General features: G+C 41.0%; 1 protein-coding gene across 1 annotated transcript in view; it reads left to right on the top strand.

Annotated features, from left to right (window-relative positions):
* NEIL3 (nei like DNA glycosylase 3) overlaps positions 1–19,843 on the top strand; it is a 33,394-nt gene extending 13,551 nt beyond the window's left edge. The window contains exons 2-10 of the mRNA XM_075610939.1: positions 327–454; positions 1,607–1,741; positions 3,047–3,260; positions 3,707–3,781; positions 3,994–4,160; positions 6,004–6,173; positions 14,538–14,949; positions 15,977–16,151; positions 18,240–19,843. Coding sequence (XP_075467054.1) covers positions 327–454; positions 1,607–1,741; positions 3,047–3,260; positions 3,707–3,781; positions 3,994–4,160; positions 6,004–6,173; positions 14,538–14,949; positions 15,977–16,151; positions 18,240–18,416 — 1,653 coding nt within the window. The 3' untranslated portion in view covers positions 18,417–19,843. The remainder of the gene's footprint in view (positions 1–326; positions 455–1,606; positions 1,742–3,046; positions 3,261–3,706; positions 3,782–3,993; positions 4,161–6,003; positions 6,174–14,537; positions 14,950–15,976; positions 16,152–18,239) is intronic.
* Positions 19,844–20,331: the final 488 nt, after the last annotated feature.

Raw genomic sequence — 20,331 nt, 5'->3', positions numbered from 1 at the left:
TCTCTCGTTTTCTCTCTCTCTCTCTCTCTCTCTCTCTCTCTCTCTCGTTCTCTCTCGTTTTTGTTTATGTATGGGTAATTCATGTGTATCTTGTGGAGGATGATTTTTTTTTGTTTCCCCCTTCTTGGCTGGCGAATCCTCGTGGCATTTTTTTGCCAAGTCAGCCCTGAAACACAAAAATGGCTGATAAAATTGACACCTATCATTTCTTTGTTATAAATATATTTACACAGTACTGCTGATAGCACTCTACTTTTTAGTACAGTTTTAAAAAGTCATGCATGGGTTTTTGTTTTTTTTTTCCCCCCCACTATTCTTTTTCCAAGAAAACTGCAAACAATGAGGCCACAGCCCCCGGTCGGAGTGGTTTGGCATCGCTTGTTGGATGCCCCTTTAGTGGTGTGGCGACTTTGGGGAAGGAGCTGTTTATGTATTTTGGCGAGAAATCATTACGGTAAGACCTTTTTATTCAGAAGTTTCATAAGTGCCGTCGGCTGATATAATGTCATGAAACAACAAATGTTGTCTACTTTTTGGGAGATTTCTATTTTTCTATAAGGCTGCGATCCCAGTGCGTTCTACAGCACACGCCTCGGCATGCTGTGCGCACAAGACACCGCCCCCCAATCAGTCCGGTCCCAGTACCTGCCACCGTGCGGAAGGTGCAGCTCTACGACGAGTTCTCTGACACAAAAAAAAATTGTATATTTGGAACGCAGCCAATGAGGGCGAACCAGCCACGTGACGTCATGGCCACACCCCCGCAAAACCCCCACCACGCCCCCCCCCCCATCGCAATCTCACCCTCTCAAGATCGCGGTGAAGCGCTGTGCACGCGCCGCCCCCCCCCTTGCCGGGCGCGCGTGCTACAGTGCTGATTGGGGTCGCAGCATTAGACTCAGTTAAGATCTGTTATATGCTTTGAAATTTGTGTCCTCTGGGTTTTAGTATTTTGTGGAAGGCGTTTGCAGCAGTCTGTGACTGGTTAGTATTTCATTCTCGTAGAAACCCCCCCCCCCATAGTTGATTGCATGTCTTAAGGTATTTGTCATAAGAAATTGCGGTTTAAAAGTATTGTCTTTGGTTGAATCTCAATTTTTGTGAAACAAACAATACTTCTTTAGGATGTTGATCAATGTAACATCTCTAACATGACCTTGTATAAATATTTAAATATCAACAGTACCAGATAATGTATTTGTAAATAATTCAGGAGGTTAGAGCAAACAAAAATATCAATAAATTCATTCTACTTGTATTTCAATTTTTATATAAGAAGGTGAAACAAACTCTTTATCAAAGTTCTTGAAAGCACCTTTCACATTGCCAGCATAATAGAATGACTTTAGCATACGAAGTTAGGCATCACAAATCCATGATTCACTGAAGTTATTGCAATTAAATGTTGATTCTTTTTTTAAAGTCTGTCCAGAACAGACCTCATACACATTCATTTTAGTAAAAAAGAAAAAAAGTGTAGCAGAGAAAATAAAAGGAAAATGTACAACTGAGGGGGAAAAAAATGATAACCATATCTGTTTGCTCTCATACTGTTATGTTGCCTACTTAAAATTGTCACTGGATGGAATTTAATTTCACACTTTAGAGTACACTTTGGAATGAATGGATCTATGCGGATTAATCCAGCAGAGAATAAAGACCGAAGTGGATCACTAGCAGTTCTAGAGGTGCAGCTCACCAATGACGTGGTTTGCTTCTTCGACTCCACAGTAGATGTTAGGTAAGGTCTCTTTATTCAATTGGCCTTATTAGCTGGACATGTGCTCTCATGGTGGCTGGTGAAATAAGGTGTTTGCAGATTATAAATATCTATACACACCCCTATTTGCTCTATTGCTCCATTACATTGCACACTTTTTTTTTTTTTTTTATCTTCTGATCCTTTTGTTTCTACCTTTTTTATTTTTATTGTATTAATAAGTTTGCTACAAAGATACCAACATACTCTGCAACAGTTAAAAAACATCAAATATTAGTTGAGGTGCACTGGTACAATAGGTGGATAACTCTCAGCCACAAACCGTTTACAAAGTAAAAAGACGTAGAATGTACCCAACGTATTTTGTGCTTCCAGAGTCTGATGTTGACGTTCTGTGGCAGCTCGGCATGTTGCTAATTTGATATTTTCTTTATTTTTTGGTATTGGCCGGCCGGTGTTCTGGTAGGTTCTATAGGCGGAGGGGAAATGATATGTGGAAGATAGTTAGAATTCCTTAAAGTGAGTTTGGTGGGAATCATAAAATTTATTGAAGGCTCATGTAGCCGAGCAGGGAATACCTTGGGTAAGGGGCAGCCCAGGAAAAGTCTTGCAGGTGGGAGGTGGTAATGAGGTTATGTACGCAAAGAATTATATTTGGTTGATGCATAGTACAGTAGTCATTTTATGTTTGCGGGCAGATTTATTTAGTGTTTTGGATGTGTCACTTTTTTTAAACTGGAAAAATACAATAAAATGTGGTTTTTTTTTTTGTTTTTTTTTTGGATAGAGCAACCACACCAAGATATAGCAGTGTTGCTCAAGAGCTTTTTTTGGGTCATGTTTTCTGCCCAACAAGGTTATGCGGCTCCAATGGGAGTTTTCAGGCGATCAGCCACATCCAAACTTATTAAATAAGACACAAAATCTTCAGAAGTTGGAACTTAAGTATTGAATTGTCAAGGTTTGCAGCTTCCATAGAAGTAGGAAAATAAAATAATCCTAAAATCTTCACTGAGATCGCACGTTATGTATCCCATCATAACTAGTCATAATTCGGCTCAGACTTTTTTTTAACTTTTCTATTGCATCTCAATGTATCGGTAATCCAACGCTTGTCATCTCTACACCCATAATGTTTTATAGTACGATATAGCTAGAATAAACTATGTTTGTGTGGCCTACAACCACATTTAATAACGGTTCATTCTTTGCAAGGTTTACCTAGATTTGTGGTTTGGGCAAATAATCTCAAGTGACCGATGAGACTGACTGGAATATGGATAATTCACACTATTTAAATTCTGTGTATATATTTTGTTTTTTAAGAAATGCATCAGACTGTAAAGAAAAAGTACGATTATTTGAGGATTTGGATATATGCTCTTCTAAGTTCAGTTTTTCAAGAGCCGAGTGTGAAGTTAAGAAGCAGAGGAGTCGTATGCTTTGCGATGTGCTGCTGGATCAGGCAGTACTACCTGGAGTTGGAAACATTATTAAAAATGAAGCCCTATTCGACAGTGGTCTACACCCTGCAGTACAGGTATGTTTACTATAACATAGGGGCGTTGAACAATTGCAACAATGTACTCCATAAAATATGGAATTGGTCATTTGTGTTTTTTGCCTGGGTTTGTAATTGTTCTCCTTAAGTAGCGTACCATGAATCACTAATCTTCAGTCTCTGTACATTTCTTTATACCTATGCAATTTTATTTATATATAATTTATATTTATTTATAATATAATAATATTTATTTATTTATATATAATTTTATTTAGGAAAGAAAACCATTTAAACATTTTAATCTCCTTGATGAGCATAGTAAGCTGGTTATGTTGGAGAAATATGTGCTTTAAACATTTTTCTGCATATACTATTTCAGACAGCTACAAACATTGATCATGTGCACTAAATAAACACTGTAGGTAGAGGCACATGGTTATGAATAATCCAATTGCAAAGCAACGTGCATTTTTTTCTTATAGGTTGGTCTCCTAACAGATGGACAAATATGTCACCTGGTGAAAATGACACGTGACTTCACTCTTCTATTTTATAAGGTAAACAAAATGATGAGACTATAATAGGATTGCAAGAAAATATTGAAAAAAGCAATGATAGATGTTTGCTGAATGGTTTGAAAACAAGACTGAAATGTATAAATGACATGAAAATATTATTTATTTTAGCACTGCTATGATGCTTCATTGCTCTTGTGTGGTGGTTTGTGTGTTTTTTTTTTTGTTTGTTTCCTAACCAGATTTTCTTGCAGTGTCGCAAGACTGGTTCAGCACTCTACAAACATTACAAAGTGTACAAAAGACCGAACTGTGGCCAGTGTGGTACAAAGATCACAGTCTGTCGCTTAGGAGAGCACAACAGGATGACCTATTTCTGCTCTCGCTGTCAAAAGGATAAACCTCAACATGTTGATATAAGGTATGAAATTGTACTTCAGAGCAGCTTCATCCTCAATTACTTTAAATATATGTTGTAAACATCCACCTAGTCTGGAAGAACACCATGATGTAATGTTTTACATTGTGTTTCAGAACTTACATTACAAAACCTCCCACGATTTACTACTCAACACTTGGACTACAGTATTTTTCTGTTGCACCTGCATTTCATTTTAAAATGGCTTTCCATGATATTCATAGTACAGTAAATATTAGTATTTACTATAAAATTATATTTTTGTTGAAACATATTTTTTAAAAACCCACTATCCATACAGATACGATATGTAGCCCCCTTTCCCTATGCCTAAGGGAACTACGTGGGCAACTACACGTGCTGCAATACCTGTTGCTCACAGGAGGCCTAAGCCTCCGCCTCTAGGAGCCTGGGGTGAGCTCTTTTTCCTTGCGTGCAGCGCCTCCACCTATGCGGGGGATCCCAGCGTTGGAGGGATAGCCACTCACTGGAACCAATACACAGTATTGGAAAAGACAAGATCTACTAAAGTGCGATCAGCACAGGTTGCTAATTCGTTTATAAAACTCCCCGAGGGAAAACAGAGGCTTCCTCATTAACTTGACCTTCCTCCTGTAGAGACAGAGCCTGGCTGCTGTGTAGAAGTATCAGAAGATATTTCATCCAATTGGTCACATGAAAACATAGGCTGTGGCTCTTTCTGATAAGTAAACACAGGAGTTGTCATAATTTGTACCAATCGTACATCTAAATAAATGTCACAGTTCCTCCACAATTTTCTTGGCGCAAGCAGTGCAGTACATTTGGACTTATCAGGCATAAATGCTTGGTTTCTGCTGCCAAAATGAATGAATTTGCTACTATTCCCTACTTCCTCAAAAAAGGGTATATGAAGGGGTCCATACCATTTCATCAGCACTCCTATGCTATGCTGAAAATATTTCTGGCATCTGACATGACTGATGTGCTGCTCCCATGTCCAAGGTACGAATAAAAAGCTGCAAACATTTCTCCATCATAAGAAATTGTGTGCCCCTCCAGGTCATGGTGGTGAGCCAGGAAATCAGCAGGGAGGACCCAGACCACCGTCATAACCCCCCTGCATTGATAAAGGGAAGCGGTCATGCCCCCTTCCATCTAAGCCCAGAGCAACTACAAGTAGGGAAGCTCTTACCACATCATCACATTGCTGTTGGAGCTTGAATTAAAATAATGACCTCCCTATGCGGCCATATGAGCGGACAGAAAATAAAACATTGAAAGCAGCAGTGAATTGAGGGCCTTTTATACCTGCACATCTCATTAAGTCACTAACCCAGCTCTGTATATCTACACCCTAAAAGTTTGTGGGGTCCACCATTACCAGGTACTTTGTTTTCGGGACTAGTAATGTCTGAAGGTCTCTACAACTTGGAACCTCCAGCTGGAAAAGAAACGTACTGTAGTTATTAGTAACTCTCCCTTACAAGAACAAGTAGGCTGATAAAGCTCTTCCTAAGTGTCGAATAATAAAAAGGAAATCATTTTTTATTACTATGGCACTTAAATAAATTTTACTTTAGTTACTGATTTTGGTCCTTACAGAGCCAAAGCAGTAACCCTAAAATGGTGTCTCAAACCCTATAAAGGGGCTGTGTTTGTAAACACTCGCACATAGAAAAGTGTGATTTTTAACCTTAAATGAACCTTTAACCTCAATGACTTTTAACCTTTTATGTGGACACTGATTATTGATAACAAGGGGAAGGTATGTCAAGTGGCATCTTAAACTATTACCTCATTCTGCTGATTGATTGATGCACTACATTCTGATAATTTACAGTATAGCATGTTAATTTCCCTACAGCAAACTGCCAACAAGAAATAGTCTTATCGGGTGGGCATACAGCAGAGAATCCCATTCAAATGAACATGTGGCCAGAAGTGATGAAGAACATTGGACATGTGAAGTTTGTACACTGATAAACAAACCTTCAGATAAGCAATGTGATGTGTGTTTAACTCCAAGACCAGAAGGTACAGTTATGTTTAACGTGTTGTGTGTAAGATGCAAAGCTATATTTGGCAAAGCAAGATGGGTATTGCTTCTGTACAGTGCATTTGATTAAAGGCATTACAATCCATGTTTTAATAGATTAGACAGGGGAGTGCAAACTTTTGGAGCTGCTCCCCCTGCCTGCTCGCTCTTGCGCCCCCCTTATCTGTTTTTTTGGCGTTAAATGACGTCGCGGGTTCACGTGACTCTGTTGCCATGGAGACGGACGTGTGATGTCACTCCACATGAAAGCAGCGTCATCTGACACAATGTTGCCATAGCGAAGTGTCACAGCAACGTGTCTCAACCCCGTTAAGTGAGTTGCAGAGGCCTGACACGATCCCCTGGCTTTTAATTGAAATACAGTAGGGCCCCGTTTTATGGCGTTCCGCTCATACAGCGTTTCCCAATGTATACCCATATTCATTAGGTTCGTGCACAACAGCAATGTATCCGGCTGTCGCTAAACAACCGTGTTAGTGCCTGCGCAACTCCTTGTTAGATGCCATTTGTCAGCGAAACAGTCGGTTTACAGCTCTGCATCTCTGTTTTCAAAGATACAGTACAGTAGGGCCCCGCTTTACAGCGGCGGCCTGGAACGGAACCCGCCGTATGAGCGGGGGCCTCCTGTACCTCGGGGAAGAGCACAGGGCCTCTGCAACTGCCCGCGCCCCCCCCCCCCCCTACTTTGCGCACCGCTGGATTAGCATGTTTTTCTAGTGACGTAGGCATTCTATTAATCCTGCTGCTATGGTCCTGTTTTGGCCTCGGCACCATCACTAGTTGGAAACCTCCATGCACATTTCACTCCTTCTTATTTCCCCCCCCCCTCTTCCACCCCCTCCCTCCCCCCCTGCAATCATCTTGTTTTTGGTAGATTAGACCATTGTGTATGCAACCCCTCCTTGCCCGGCTCAAAAGGCGTCACATCACGGTGTATTATTTACAGTGAGGTGGTGCTCCGTTTCTGTGGTTACATTTCTCAGGGCGCTGCCTTCGTGCAGGCTGGTATAAGCAGTGGTGATGGTAATGTAGGGTGGCAGGAGCTTTTCTCACACAAACCCTACATTACCATCTCCACACTCCGCGCCCTGATGGCAGGGGTGGAGGCGTGGGGCTCCTGCTCTCCTCTCTCTGCCGTTACCGAACCCTTTCTATTCCCCCTCTCTTGCTTTTCCCTCCTTTGAGGTTCACACAGTCCAGATCTTCTCGCCTCTCCCAGTCCACGTGGCGGTCATCTATCGCCCACCTACCTCTACTCCTCCCCCCTCTGCCTTTCTCTCTCACTTTGAATCCTGGCTCTTTCTCTCTTCAGACTCCCCTGTTTTTCTCCTTGGGGACTTCAACTGCCACATTGATGACCCCTCTCTTCCTTCGGCCTCCTGCTTTCTCTCTCTAATCTCTTCTTTTGGCCTGCAACAGTGGACTGAAGCTAGCACCCACAAAGATGGCCACTACCTAGACCTGGTTTTCACTAAACTTTTCTCTCACCGATTTCTCCATTTCTCCTTTTCCTGTCTCTGACCATCACCTCATCTCATTTTCTCTATCACGCTTCTTCCCCTCACCATCTCCATCTTGCCCTTCGTTTTTGCAGAAACCTTCGCTCTATTAACCTACCAGCTTTTGATTCCACTTTACGCTCCTCTCTCTCTCAGTTCTACTTCAGACCCTGACAACCTGGTCAGGAACTACAACTCTGCCTTATCCTCCTCTCTTGACCTACATGCCCCGCTTTCTCTCTGCCGTCCTCGCCCTTCTAACCCCAGACCCTGGCTAAATTCCAACACACGCATGCTGCGTTCCTCCACTCGCTCCTCTGAACGCCTCTGGAGGAAATCTCATACGCTCGCAGACTTCCTTCACTACAAATTTATGCTGTCCTGTTTCAACTCTGCCCTCTCTCAAGCTAAACAAACCTACTTTTCATCACTAATCAACACACACAAGTTAACCCACATCGACTCTTTTCTGTCTTTGACTCTCTACTCAGACCACCCTCAGCTGCCTCCTCTTCTTCCTCCATCTCACCTCAGGACTTTGCTGACTTTTTTAAGGAAAAGGTGGAATCCATACGTCGGAACATCCCATCTGTTGCCTCCTCCCATCCCACAATGCTTCCTAACTCTCCTCCTGCCTTTCTGGACTCTTTTTCTACTATCTCGGAGGAGGATGTGTCACTGCTGATCTCCTCTTCTCCCTCTACCACCTGCCCTCTTGAACCTATTCCTTCCCATCTCCTAAAACCTCTTGCTCCTTCTATAATCCCTATGCTCACACAGATCTTTAACTCTTCCCTCTACTCTATTACTTTTCCATCCTCCTTCAAACATGCAACCGTGATACCATTGCTCAATAACAGCAAGCTTAACCCTACCTTTCCGTCTAACTATCGACCTGTCTCCCTCCTGCCTTTTGCCTCCCTCCTGCCTTTTGCCTCCAAACTCCTTGAAGGTCTTGTATTTTCTCGATTGCTACACTTTCTCAAAACCTATTCTCTTCTAGACCCTCTACAATCTGGCTTCCGCACTGCTCACTCTACTGAAACAGCCCTCACTAAAATAACCGACGACCTCCATGCTGCCAAAGACAGAGGTCATTACATTCTGCTCGTATTACTCTACCTCTCTGCAGCATTTGACACTGTGGACCACCCTCTTCTCCTCCGCATTCTCCATACTCTTGGTATTTGAAACAAAGCTCTATCCTGGATCTCCTCTTACCTCTCCCATCGTACTTTCAGTGTCTCTTTTGCTAATACCTCCTCTATCGATTTCTCTGGGGGGTACCCCAGGGCTCTGTCCTGGGACCCCTTCTCTTCTCTCTTTACACTCTCTCTAGGTGATCTAATCACATCTTTTGGGTTTAAATATCACCTCTATGCTGACGACACACAAATTTACCTTTCAACCCCTGACCTTACACCTGCTATACAGACCAAAGTTTCTGAATGTCTGTCTGGAATATCATCCTGGATGGCCATCCGTCGACTGAAACTTAACATGGCAAAAACAGAGCTCCTTATACTTCCTCCCAAACCTGGCCATACTACCTCCTTCCACATTACTGTTGGAAATACGATCATTCATCCAGTAGCCCAAACACGCTGCCTAGGGTTCACACTCGATTCCTCTCTCACATTCAAAACGTTTTTAAAACTTGTCGCTTTTTCCTCCGCAATATCACAAAGATACGCTCTGTCCTCTGTTACTCGTCTGCTAAAACTCTGACTCAGGCCCTCATTCTCTCACGTCTCGATTACTGCAACCTCCTGCTGCCCGGCCTCCCTGCCTCCCCTACAATCTATACTAAACGCTGCTGCCAGAATCACTCTACTCTTTCCTAAATCTGTCTCCGCGTCTCCCCTCCTGAAATCCCTCTCCTGGCTTCCGATCAAATCCCGCATCTCACACTCAATTCTCCTCCTCACTTTTAAAGCTTTACATTCTTCTGCCCCTCCTTACATCTCAGACCTAATTTCTCGCTATGCACCATCCCGACTCCTGCGTTCTTCTCAAGGATGTCTTCTTTCTACCCCCTTTGTATCTAAAGCCCTCTCCCGCCTTAAACCTTTCTCACTGACTGCCCCACACCTCTGGAATGCCCTTCCCCTAAATACCCGACTAGCACCCTCTTTATCCACCTCTAAGACCCACTTGCTTAAAGAAGCATATGAATAGCACTGTGGATAATACTGGACACGATACATAAAGCTTGGCCCCCTGCAGACGCACTTACCAGAGCTCCCTCCTACTGTCTCTATACCTTCTCCTACCTACCAATTAGATTGTAAGCTCCTCGGAGCAGGGACTCCTCTTCCTTAATGTTACTCTTATGTCTGAAGCACTTATTCCTATGACCTGTTATTTATATTATTTGTTATTTATATGATTACAACATGTATTACTACTGTGAAGCGCTATGTATATTTATGGCGCTATATAAATAAAGACATACAATACAATACAAACCGTTACTTTATTCACATTGAGCAGCATATACTTCATCTGTGGGTGGTCATACAGCATTCCAGAGACCCATGGCTTTGTCACCTTATCCATCATGGATATTGACAATCCCTTGCTTTGCAACTGGGGCTTTCCTACATCCCACTCAAGGATCCATATCTTGTCACCCTGTGCTGAACCCTCCTTGTCCCTACCTATTATATGCAGGTATGCTGATGGACCTGTTATTTGAGCAGCTCCATGATGATACTCCGTGGACCTCTCACTCCATATTATGCACATCCCCTATATTGAGTAGGACACGTCTAACCCTACATAATGTGGCCCTATTATCAATGAGGAAACTTTCCCTAACTGAAAAACAATAAAGGTGACCATACAGTCTGACACACAGTTAAACACTTAAACTAGACTGACTATATACAATGATATTCCCCATCTGTCTCCTCCTGGGAACCCTGAACCTAGAAGCTTCTACAGATAGATATAGATATCTAGTTTAAGTGTTTAACTGTGTGTCAGACTGTATGGTCACCTTTATTGTTTTTCAGTTAGGGAAAGTTTCCTCATTGATAATAGGGCCACATTATGTAGGGTTAGGCGTGTCCTACTCAATATAGGGGATGTGCATAATATGGAGTGAGAGGTCCACGGAGTATCATCATGGAGCTGCTCAAATAACAGGTCCATCAGCATACCTGCATATAATAGGTAGGGACAAGGAGGGTGTATATATATATATATATATATATATATATATATATCTCCCCACTAGTGCCATCACAGGTCACCATGCCTACAGTGGGAGTGGCTAGAATTATACTTGGTGTCCTATATCAAGTTACAGACTAGACACCTTCTACAAGGTGAGCGTGGCCAGGTTTCTGCCTAGTCCCTCTGTACAATGTGATGAGTGAGGGACGTTATACTGTGGCAAACCCATACAGTTAACCCTCTAGGGCGCTTAACCCTTAAGTGAATATAGTAATCCCAAAACGGAGTTACATGTATATATGTTATTCTATTACCTATTAAATGCTATGTTTTAATTGTATCCACTTAGATCATCACTTTGATTATTATATTGTGAATACTCTGTGCACACATTAGCAGTATCTTGGGGACTATCACTTTATACCTCAAATCTGTAGCATCTTGCTCTTATCATTATTAACTTATTTATCCTGAGCAGTCAATCTCGTTTGTGTGGCTAAATCTGTATGTGCATTTGAAACTCTGTTTTAAAATACCAATTACTGTAACAAGTAACAGTTGAGGGTACTATTGAACACGAACCTAACAACATGGCCTAAGCGGTGCGCAAAGTGGGGGGCGGGCAATTTTTCTGGGGGGGGGGGGCGTTGCAGGGGCCCCGCACTCTTCCCCGAGGCATTTAATTTAAATGCCGGGGATCACATGAGGCCTCTGCAACACTATACTTACCTTGATTCTGCCGGCGTCACTTGTGTCCATGGGCAACGTGTCATTTGACGCGTGTAATGTCACATTGTATTGTATGTCTTTATTTATATAGCGCCATTAGTGTACATAGCGCTTCACAGTAGTAATACATGTGGTAATCAAATAAATAACAGATAATACAAATAACAGATCATGGGAATAAGTGCTTTAGACATAAAAGTAACATTAAGGAAGAGGAGTCCCTGCCCCGAGGAGCTTACAGTCTAATTGGTAGGTAGGGAGAACGTACAGAGACAGTAGGAGGGAGTTCTGGTAAGTGCGTCTGCAGGGGGCCAAGCATTATGTATCGTGTTTAGAATATCCACAGTGCTATTCATATGCTTCTTTAAGCAAGTGTGTCTTAAGGTGGGTCTTAAAGGTGGATAGAGAGGGTGCTAGTCGGGTACTGAGGGGAAGGGCATTCCAGAGGTGAGGGGCAGTCAGTGAAAAAGGTTTAAGGCGGGAGAGGGCTTTAGATACAAAGGGGGTAGAAAGAAGACATCCTTGAGAAGAACGCAAGAGTCTGGATGGTGTATACCGAGAAATTAGGGATGAGATGTAAGGAGGGGCAGAAGAATGTAAAGCTTTAAAAGTGAGGAGAAGAATGGAGTGTGAGATGCGGGATTTGATCGGAAGCCAGGAGAGGGATTTCATGAGGGGAGATGCTGAGACAGATCTAGGAAAGAGTAGAGTGATTCTGGCAGCAGCATTTAGGATAGATTGTAGGGGAGACAGGTGAGAGGCAGGAAGGCCGGACAGCAGGAGGTTACAGTAATCAAGACGGGAGAGAATGAGGGCCTGAGTCAGAGTTTTAGCAGTCGAATAACAGAGGAAAGGGCGTATCTTAGTTATATTGCGGAGGAAAAAGCGACACGTTTTAGAAATGTTTTGAATGTGAGGGGCGAATGTGAGAGAGGAGTCGAATGTGACCCCTAGGCAGCGTGCTTGGGCTACTGGGTGAATGATTGTAGTTCCAACAGTAATGTGGAAGGAGGTAGTAGGGCCAGGTTTGGGAGGAAGTATGAGGAGCTCTGTTTTAGCCATGTTGAGTTTAAGGCGTCGGAGGGCCATCCAGGATGATATAGCAGAGAGACATTCAGAAACTTTGGTTTGTACAGCAGGTGTAAGGTCAGGTGTTGAAAAGTATATTTGTGTGTCGTCGGCATAGAGGTGATAATTAAACCCAAAAGATGTTATTAGGTCACCTAGAGAGAGTGTGTACAGAGAAAAGAGAAGAGGTCCCAGGACAGAGCCCTGGGGTACCCCCACAGAGAGATCAATAGAGGAGGAGGAGGTGTTAGCAGAAGAGACACTAAAAGTACAATGGGAGAGGTAGGATGAGATCCAGGATAGAGCTTTGTTCCGAATACCTAGAGTATGGAGAATGTGGAGGAGAAGAGGGTGGTCCACGGTGTCAAATGCTGCAGAGAGGTCGAGTAATATGAGCAGAGTGTAATGGCCTCTGTCTTTGGCAGCATGGAGGTCGTCAGTTATTTTAGTGAGGGCTGTTTCGGTGGAGTGAGCAGTGCGGAAGCCAGATTGTAGAGGGTCTAGGAGAGAATAGGTGTTGAGAAAATGGAGCAAGCGAGAGAATACAAGACGTTCAAGTAGTTTAGAGGCAAAAGGCAGGAGGGAGACAGGTCGATAGTTAGAAAGACAGGTAGGGTCAAACTTACGCCGCCGTATGACGCCGCATCAAGGTAATGGAGGGGCGTGTGCACCAGTGGAGGCAAGGCAGGGGGTCGCAGCTGCAAAAGATTGCCCTCCCCAAGCCACACCGTTTGGAGGCCTCTAAGGAGTCTTATGACTACCCTTTAACCTTTTTCATTAAATGCAACGTAGTAAAATCTGGATTTATTAACTACAGTACTAACACAGACAGGCGATGTGGAAGAAAGAACTCTGCAGTCCTAAATTGACAGTAGCTACATATAGTTTATAGCAATTTTGGATTATTTATTTTTGTAGTTTTAAGAAATTGAGCAGACCTAGAGCTTTATATTCAGTTTGTGCGAGCATGTTCTCTTAATTGGATATGATTCCTTCTTTTGTCTCCATAATAATTTCTAAAGCCTTTTCCTCCCATAACCTGAAGTAAAACAACAATTCCAGGAGAATCTCTTAGGTGCCAGATGAGTCTGCATAAATTACAGTCCACTCTTATGCTACAGGGGTTTCATGCTAAGTATTGCCAACTTCCAGCCTGAGGTCAATCAAGCATATTCCTTCAGGATCTTCGCTTGCACACAAATCCATTAAAGCATTAAAACCTATAATACAGAGGCACTCTGTGCTTAAGCCCATTCTTGCAGCAAGGTTTACTATTTTTCATACATAATACTCTTTATGAGATTAGTTTTGCTCATGTTTCACATCAATGGATAATGTGCAGAATTGTTATTTTTTGCCACGCTCGGCTATTTTAGTATAAGCAAATGCTACAGTATTATTGGTTATACATAAAGTACTTTATCAGATCTCATATAAAATACTGTAATGCCAGAGTACTTAATTTTAGTGACTCTACAATTTCTGCAGAAACTGTGTTCTATAATGTGTGATGAACAATACATAGATATGTACCCTAGGCTTATGGCACTTGACATGCAGTGAAGAAACATGACCCAAAGGCAACTCTTCACACGTTGAATGGGTTGCTTTATATTGTGAAACACAAAAAGGTGTAAGGTGTGTACAGTATTTAGTGGAAATTACTGAAAGTAGACCCTTGTTCCCGCATGCTCTATTCAGGCCTTGGCACAATCGTAATCACTTCTAGTATGTTAACCCAAAAGGTGGCACACAATGGTAACCAATACAACTGAACCTCCAATCCGGGCTACAAATTCAATCATTTTCTCTGTGAAACCTAATAAAGGAAATTATAGTCATTTTTTTTCTTTTTTTCCCTTTAAGTACCATCATTTGCAGCCAGTGACGATGTCAAAGAACTAAACACTGATTTGGTTAAATACCCATGTAATAATTTTGGGAAACCACTGTCTGTACTGAAGTTAAACAGAAAAACTGCATTTGGGAATACGACTCTGGTGCTAACGGATTTTAGTAGCAAAGTCACCCCATTACGTGATTTGAGCAATGACCAGTTTAGTAGCCAAAACTCCCCATTTGAGACTTCAGCGAATAATAAATACAGTAACATGGAGAACAAATCTGGTAAGAGAAGAGGCAGCGAAAATGAGCACAGGACAAATGCTCTAAATGCAATGAATGGAGGATCACCTGCAAGCAACTGGAATTCATTTAATCACCCACAGAAGAAACTGAAGACTGAACACACAACCCCAAAAAGCAACTCGCCAGTGAGGTATTCCCTTTCGTTTCGGGTGGTTTAAATGTATTTCGATTCTATGTCCTCATACCATCTTCATTTACTTTTACTCCAGAAAATAAATGGCTTTCTTACAGATTAGGTGTTGTGTACTGTATCATCCCCTCTTTTACAGCAGTAATGTTTGAAATAAATATTTGTTACAACTATCTTTTTCCCTCTATATCCCAGTTAATGCTATTTTCCTGTAACTTTTTCTCTTGACTTTAAATTTTCTTAAAATCGGTGTGTGATACAAGTGTGGCTAAATAATACCTTAACAAAATGTCACTGTTTCCCTATGACAGGAACTCGGCTAATTATTTCAATATTCTCCATCAGAGCAAATAATCTCTCCACTTGGCATCACTTATTCATGACAAGGTTATGAATCTAAACTACATAATTCAACCATCGTTTGTGTATGATCACAAATTGATGGAAGATAAATCTCACTGTATAATTGTCTTATATAATCATATCCTGGGTAACCTTTTGAACATTCTTGATCACAGAGAAGTGCAAGAAATCTTTCTACACCTAGTTTGCCCTTTCAAAACAGCCCATCTGTCCTTCGTAAAATAAGCCTGAGTTATGTCTAAACTAAACGCTGGATTTGAGTAAGGTAATTGTTTAATATGCATTGTGTACACCAATGAACTGGTTACATCAGGGGAATAATTGGCACAAATCTATATTGCTGCATCTGGAATTAGTGACAATGTTTTAGAATGTTTCTTTGATGCAGAATCAAGAATCTGATAAGTTGTCATGAAAGCATTGCCTACAAAATATATTTTTGTTTCGCAATTCTGACTACAAAATGCCTGCACATGTTCTGTTCTTGTCTTTAACTCATCCATTTATCTTACATTTTGGTGATGTATTTTTCAGGTAGAAAGCGATTTTGTATATTCTTACTAAAGCAACAGTGCTGTCAAAACAGTACATAGGGAGCCCATAAGCAGTCTCTGTGATAATCACTTTTCTGACAAGATACCAATTTTGCAACCTGTCATTACAGTTCACCTCGTGTTAACATGACAGGTGGCCCTTCTGCATTAAATACAACCAGCCCTCACTGCAGTAAACACGAACGCCCCTGTGCTCTCCAGGTTGTGAAAAAGGATGGAGACAACAAGGGGAGACAGTTTTATGGTTGTTCTCTACCCAGAGAAAGTCGTTGTGAGTTTTTTAAAGTAAGTAAACTTTTTCCTTCCCCACAGAAAATATCCATAAGCTGATGAGGACATTACCATGTTTACCTAAATCCTTAAAGATACTATTTTGTGACAGTTCTCATGTGATTTTGAGCACCATCTCTCACTCTACAACACATAAGATGATTTATGGATGGTTTTTTACATTTGTATAGTTTAAATGATTTATTTTGGTACTGTAACATTAAGAAATACATGTAAATAGAACATGTTTTTTTTTTTTAATTCTGTTCTGCGGCTTACTGCATGAAATTGTGTCCCTGAAGTGATCAACTCTTTATGGTGAGTTGCTAGAATATTTGGAATAAAGCACACGTAAAAAAAAAACGGCAAAAAATGTTTTATACATATAAAACATTTTTTGCTGTTTCTTTACATGTGCTTTATTCCAAATATTCTAGGGTTTCATCATAAAGAGTTGTTGACCACTTCTGGGATACTATTTCATGCGGTAAGCTGCAGGAAACTTCTTGGGTGACAGTTACAGGGAATGCCAGGCGGCACCCCAATATCTTCAAACAGTTTTATTGTGATGAAAGGAGCCGTATAGCAGAATTTGCAGTCGACGTTTCGGTCAATGCAGGACCTTCATCATTAACATAACTACCCCCATGCACAGCTACTCCCTAGAGACTGCATTGCATTTCTGGGAGGTAAGCACGGTTATCCCTCTGACATCAGTGAAGTCGCTACGTGATTCTAGCCAATGTCAATGCGTTGTGACTTGTCATAGCAACGTGTGGAGCTTCTTTTAACGAAGTGTTGCGGTGCTGCAATGATATGACCACTATGAAAAGAAAAGCACGGAGGGGGAAGAGAGGCAGATGCAGATGCAGGGAGGGAGATGAGCAGAGAGGGAGATGCAGGAAGAGGGATGCAGAGGGGGAAAGGGAGGGAGAGAGATGCAGAGGGGGGAAAGAGAGGGAGAGAGATGCAGAGGGGGAAACGGAGGGAGAGAGATGCAGAGGGGAGGGAGAGATGCACAGAGGGAGATGCAGCGATGCATAGCAATGTGATAATGCTATGTATTTACTCAAATGACTTGTGTGGATATTCACAGGGGTAATTGTAAGAACTATAGCATACTAAAATATAGGGTGGAAGAGAAACCAAGAGTAGGCTACTGGGAATCCAGAGAATAAGCCTGCATTTAAACTGCTAATGTAGAAAATGTTAATGCTATCCATACAAGTAGATTTAGCTTGTAAGTACAAAACACAGATTCTATCCAGATCAAAAAAAGGGTGTGTGTGTGCCAAGCACGTGCATTTTAAGTGAAACGTTTGTCTTTTGTCACAAATTGTGATGGTTTTAATTGAAAATAAAAACACAATTTCAGTGACAAAAACGCAAAGAAGTTTGACTTGGTACACGCATGCTCGGCACACACCCTGGTTTAGCTATTTGCATTTCAATATTTATACAAACTGTGTGTGTCGGTAGGGGACTTAGTTGCCTGCTGCTGTATGTACATCTTGGTCAATTAAAGTTTTTTCATCTCTACTTCAGCTTCGCAACCTGATTTTTGTAGTGCTCCACTGCTGTTTTCTATTGTTCCACTTTCTGTTTTAAATGGGAGTATGGATGTAAAAGATCATGTTGTGAAATGCACTACACAACTCAGGAAATCATGTTTTACAGCCAAAATAGTAACGGCATAATGAATGTGGAGAGTGAGTGACCAAACTAATGGAGTTAATCATGGGCATCATCAAGGCCTGGACGTGTGGCCTCTTGTAAAACATTTATGGAGTATGAGAACTCATCTAAAATGTAATTCCTAGAAAAACAAAACTAAGAGTGTGATCAATGTTTACTATTTGTATATTGTCTGGGTTCCTAGTAATACTTTTCATTCAAAAAGTCTAGCGATAACTGGTTTGTGCATTGTTTATGAAACTATGTACATACAAGGCTGACAATATTGCTTCTTTCTTGCTATTAATGGGAAAACCGGTTGTACTAGGACAGATGAGAAGTCTTGCACATAAGTGAACATAACCTCCAGATAAACGTTGCAAACAGTGCCAGGTATTGTACCTAACAAATATCTGTTTTTAATTATAGTGGGCAGATCTACATTTTCCATTCTGCAAGCATGGAAAGCGGTGTGTTATGAGGACCGTATTGAAGCTTGGACCAAACAATGGCAAGAATTTTTATGTTTGCCCTTTGGGCAAGGATAAACAATGTGATTTCTTCGAATGGGCAATTAATGGTCCAGGAATGAAGATTGTACCATAATAATCTGTCTGACCTTACTTTTTGCAATGGAAAGTTAAGCATTTTGTAACCTTTCATAAAAACATCTGTATTATCAATTTATAAATGCTCAAACAAATGTTACCTCTACTATAAGCTCAAAGGCATTGGGCAACAATTCGAAATAGTCTCTTCATTTGCCTCGAACAACTTGCCTGGAATACTCAAGCGTGTTCTACTGTTGTCTTTCGTTTTTTTAAATGACTGAATAAAATGTACGTGTTTATACTGCGGCAAAATATCATTTTTATTTTCAGCAGCGTAAAAAAAATAAATACATTTCTAAAGCACAGATGCTTTTCAATGAACCCAATGACTAAAAATATACAGATCACAATACATAGGTTGTATTCCTCCTCTTACTCAATATCTGTACCCCTTATATTTTACGCTAATTACATATTTTGTTTATCCATTGCAACATCTCTTGTCATTTATTTCAACATAACTAGTATGCTGACAGAAGAAATGCTTTAGAGAAGAAATGGCATTCTTGTTTAAAGCACTTGCCTACATTTAGAGTTCAAGTCTGGAATGTTTATTTTAACAGTTTAGTCTTTTTACTAAACTTTTAATTTCACCAGTAATTAACACGTCTTATGGTATGGTATGGGTGCCTAAGGAGCCAGAAATGTGCTCCCAGAATTCTGTACCACTGGTAGCTGCATGTTTGAGGTACAAATTAATAACCATACTTCCCATTGAATTGTATTGACTATACATTGTGTCATGAGGTTTACAGTATCTTAATTGCAACAACTGTACCATGAACATCAAATAATAAAAGCAAATGACAACCATGGTGGGAGCTCCAAGTAAAATGGAGCACACTTATCAAATTATGTGCAGCAAAACATACATTTCAGAAAGTGACTGAAATGTTAGTTTACTTAGTAAAAATCACCTTTTCCGGTTTGAAACAGTTGCTCTCCCTGTAATAATGTTAATTTGCTCACTTAACACAAACACTTGCTTTGTTGCAGACTTGCATGACATGCTGAGTAATGTAATCTGTTTCCTTAGTGTATGTATAATAAAAAGTGCAAATATTGGTGTCCACTCCGCTCCATCCCAAAGTTTTTAACCTAGAACCTTTAGGTAACCTACATATTTTGTACCTCACCAAAAGAGTTTATTGCTAGGAGCCCATTCTTGCACAATGTTTCACCTTAAATATCCCACTCATACCAGTATCTATTAAACATCTGTCAGTGTTGGATGTACATATAGTAGTCTATGCATGCTGTTGCTCAGATAGCATAATATCATTGCAGTTGTCAGTAGAAATGTATATATCTAAATAAAAATAAAAACATCAAATAGGAAAGAATTATAGAATGTATCAGAATTTGTATTAAAAAAAAAATCTAAAGGACTACAAGACAACCAGTGGCTACATTAAAGTACTGATAAACTCCCTCGTCCCGAAAACCATCCGCCCCCCCCCCCCCCCCCCCCCAACCAAAATATAATTGGAAACGTGGGGGAAACAGAATTGTATTGTGCATTTCTTTACTGTGCCTTGTACAGTATGGTGGAGAGTTTGTCACGTTAAGCCACAGTATCCTTTGTGTGCCTATTTGGTGACCACTGCTAGCTTTACAATGCAGAATCAATATAAGCTTGCAATAACCCCCAAAAGATGGATTGTTACCTTGCTTTACTTCCTTAATCCAGCCTGTGCTGTACAATTTCTGAAATATAGCAGGGAAAAACTTTAGGAAAATTTCCATTTTCAAAATTGATACGAAACAAAAGGGACACACTAATCAAGTTACATGATACCTAAAGTCCCCATCGGCAATTAATGATACCATGTGACAATGGGGTCAAAAGCAAGTTCTGAGGGCTTGTAGAAGACATGTAAATCCACTCATGAGATTATTTTCCATCTATG

The sequence above is a fragment of the Ascaphus truei genome, chromosome 1, assembly GCF_040206685.1.
Source record: "Ascaphus truei isolate aAscTru1 chromosome 1, aAscTru1.hap1, whole genome shotgun sequence".
Classification (NCBI taxonomy): Eukaryota; Metazoa; Chordata; class Amphibia; order Anura; family Ascaphidae; genus Ascaphus; species Ascaphus truei.
The sequence above is the reverse complement of the archived record's forward strand: the minus strand, read 5'-3'. Positions and strand labels throughout refer to the sequence as shown.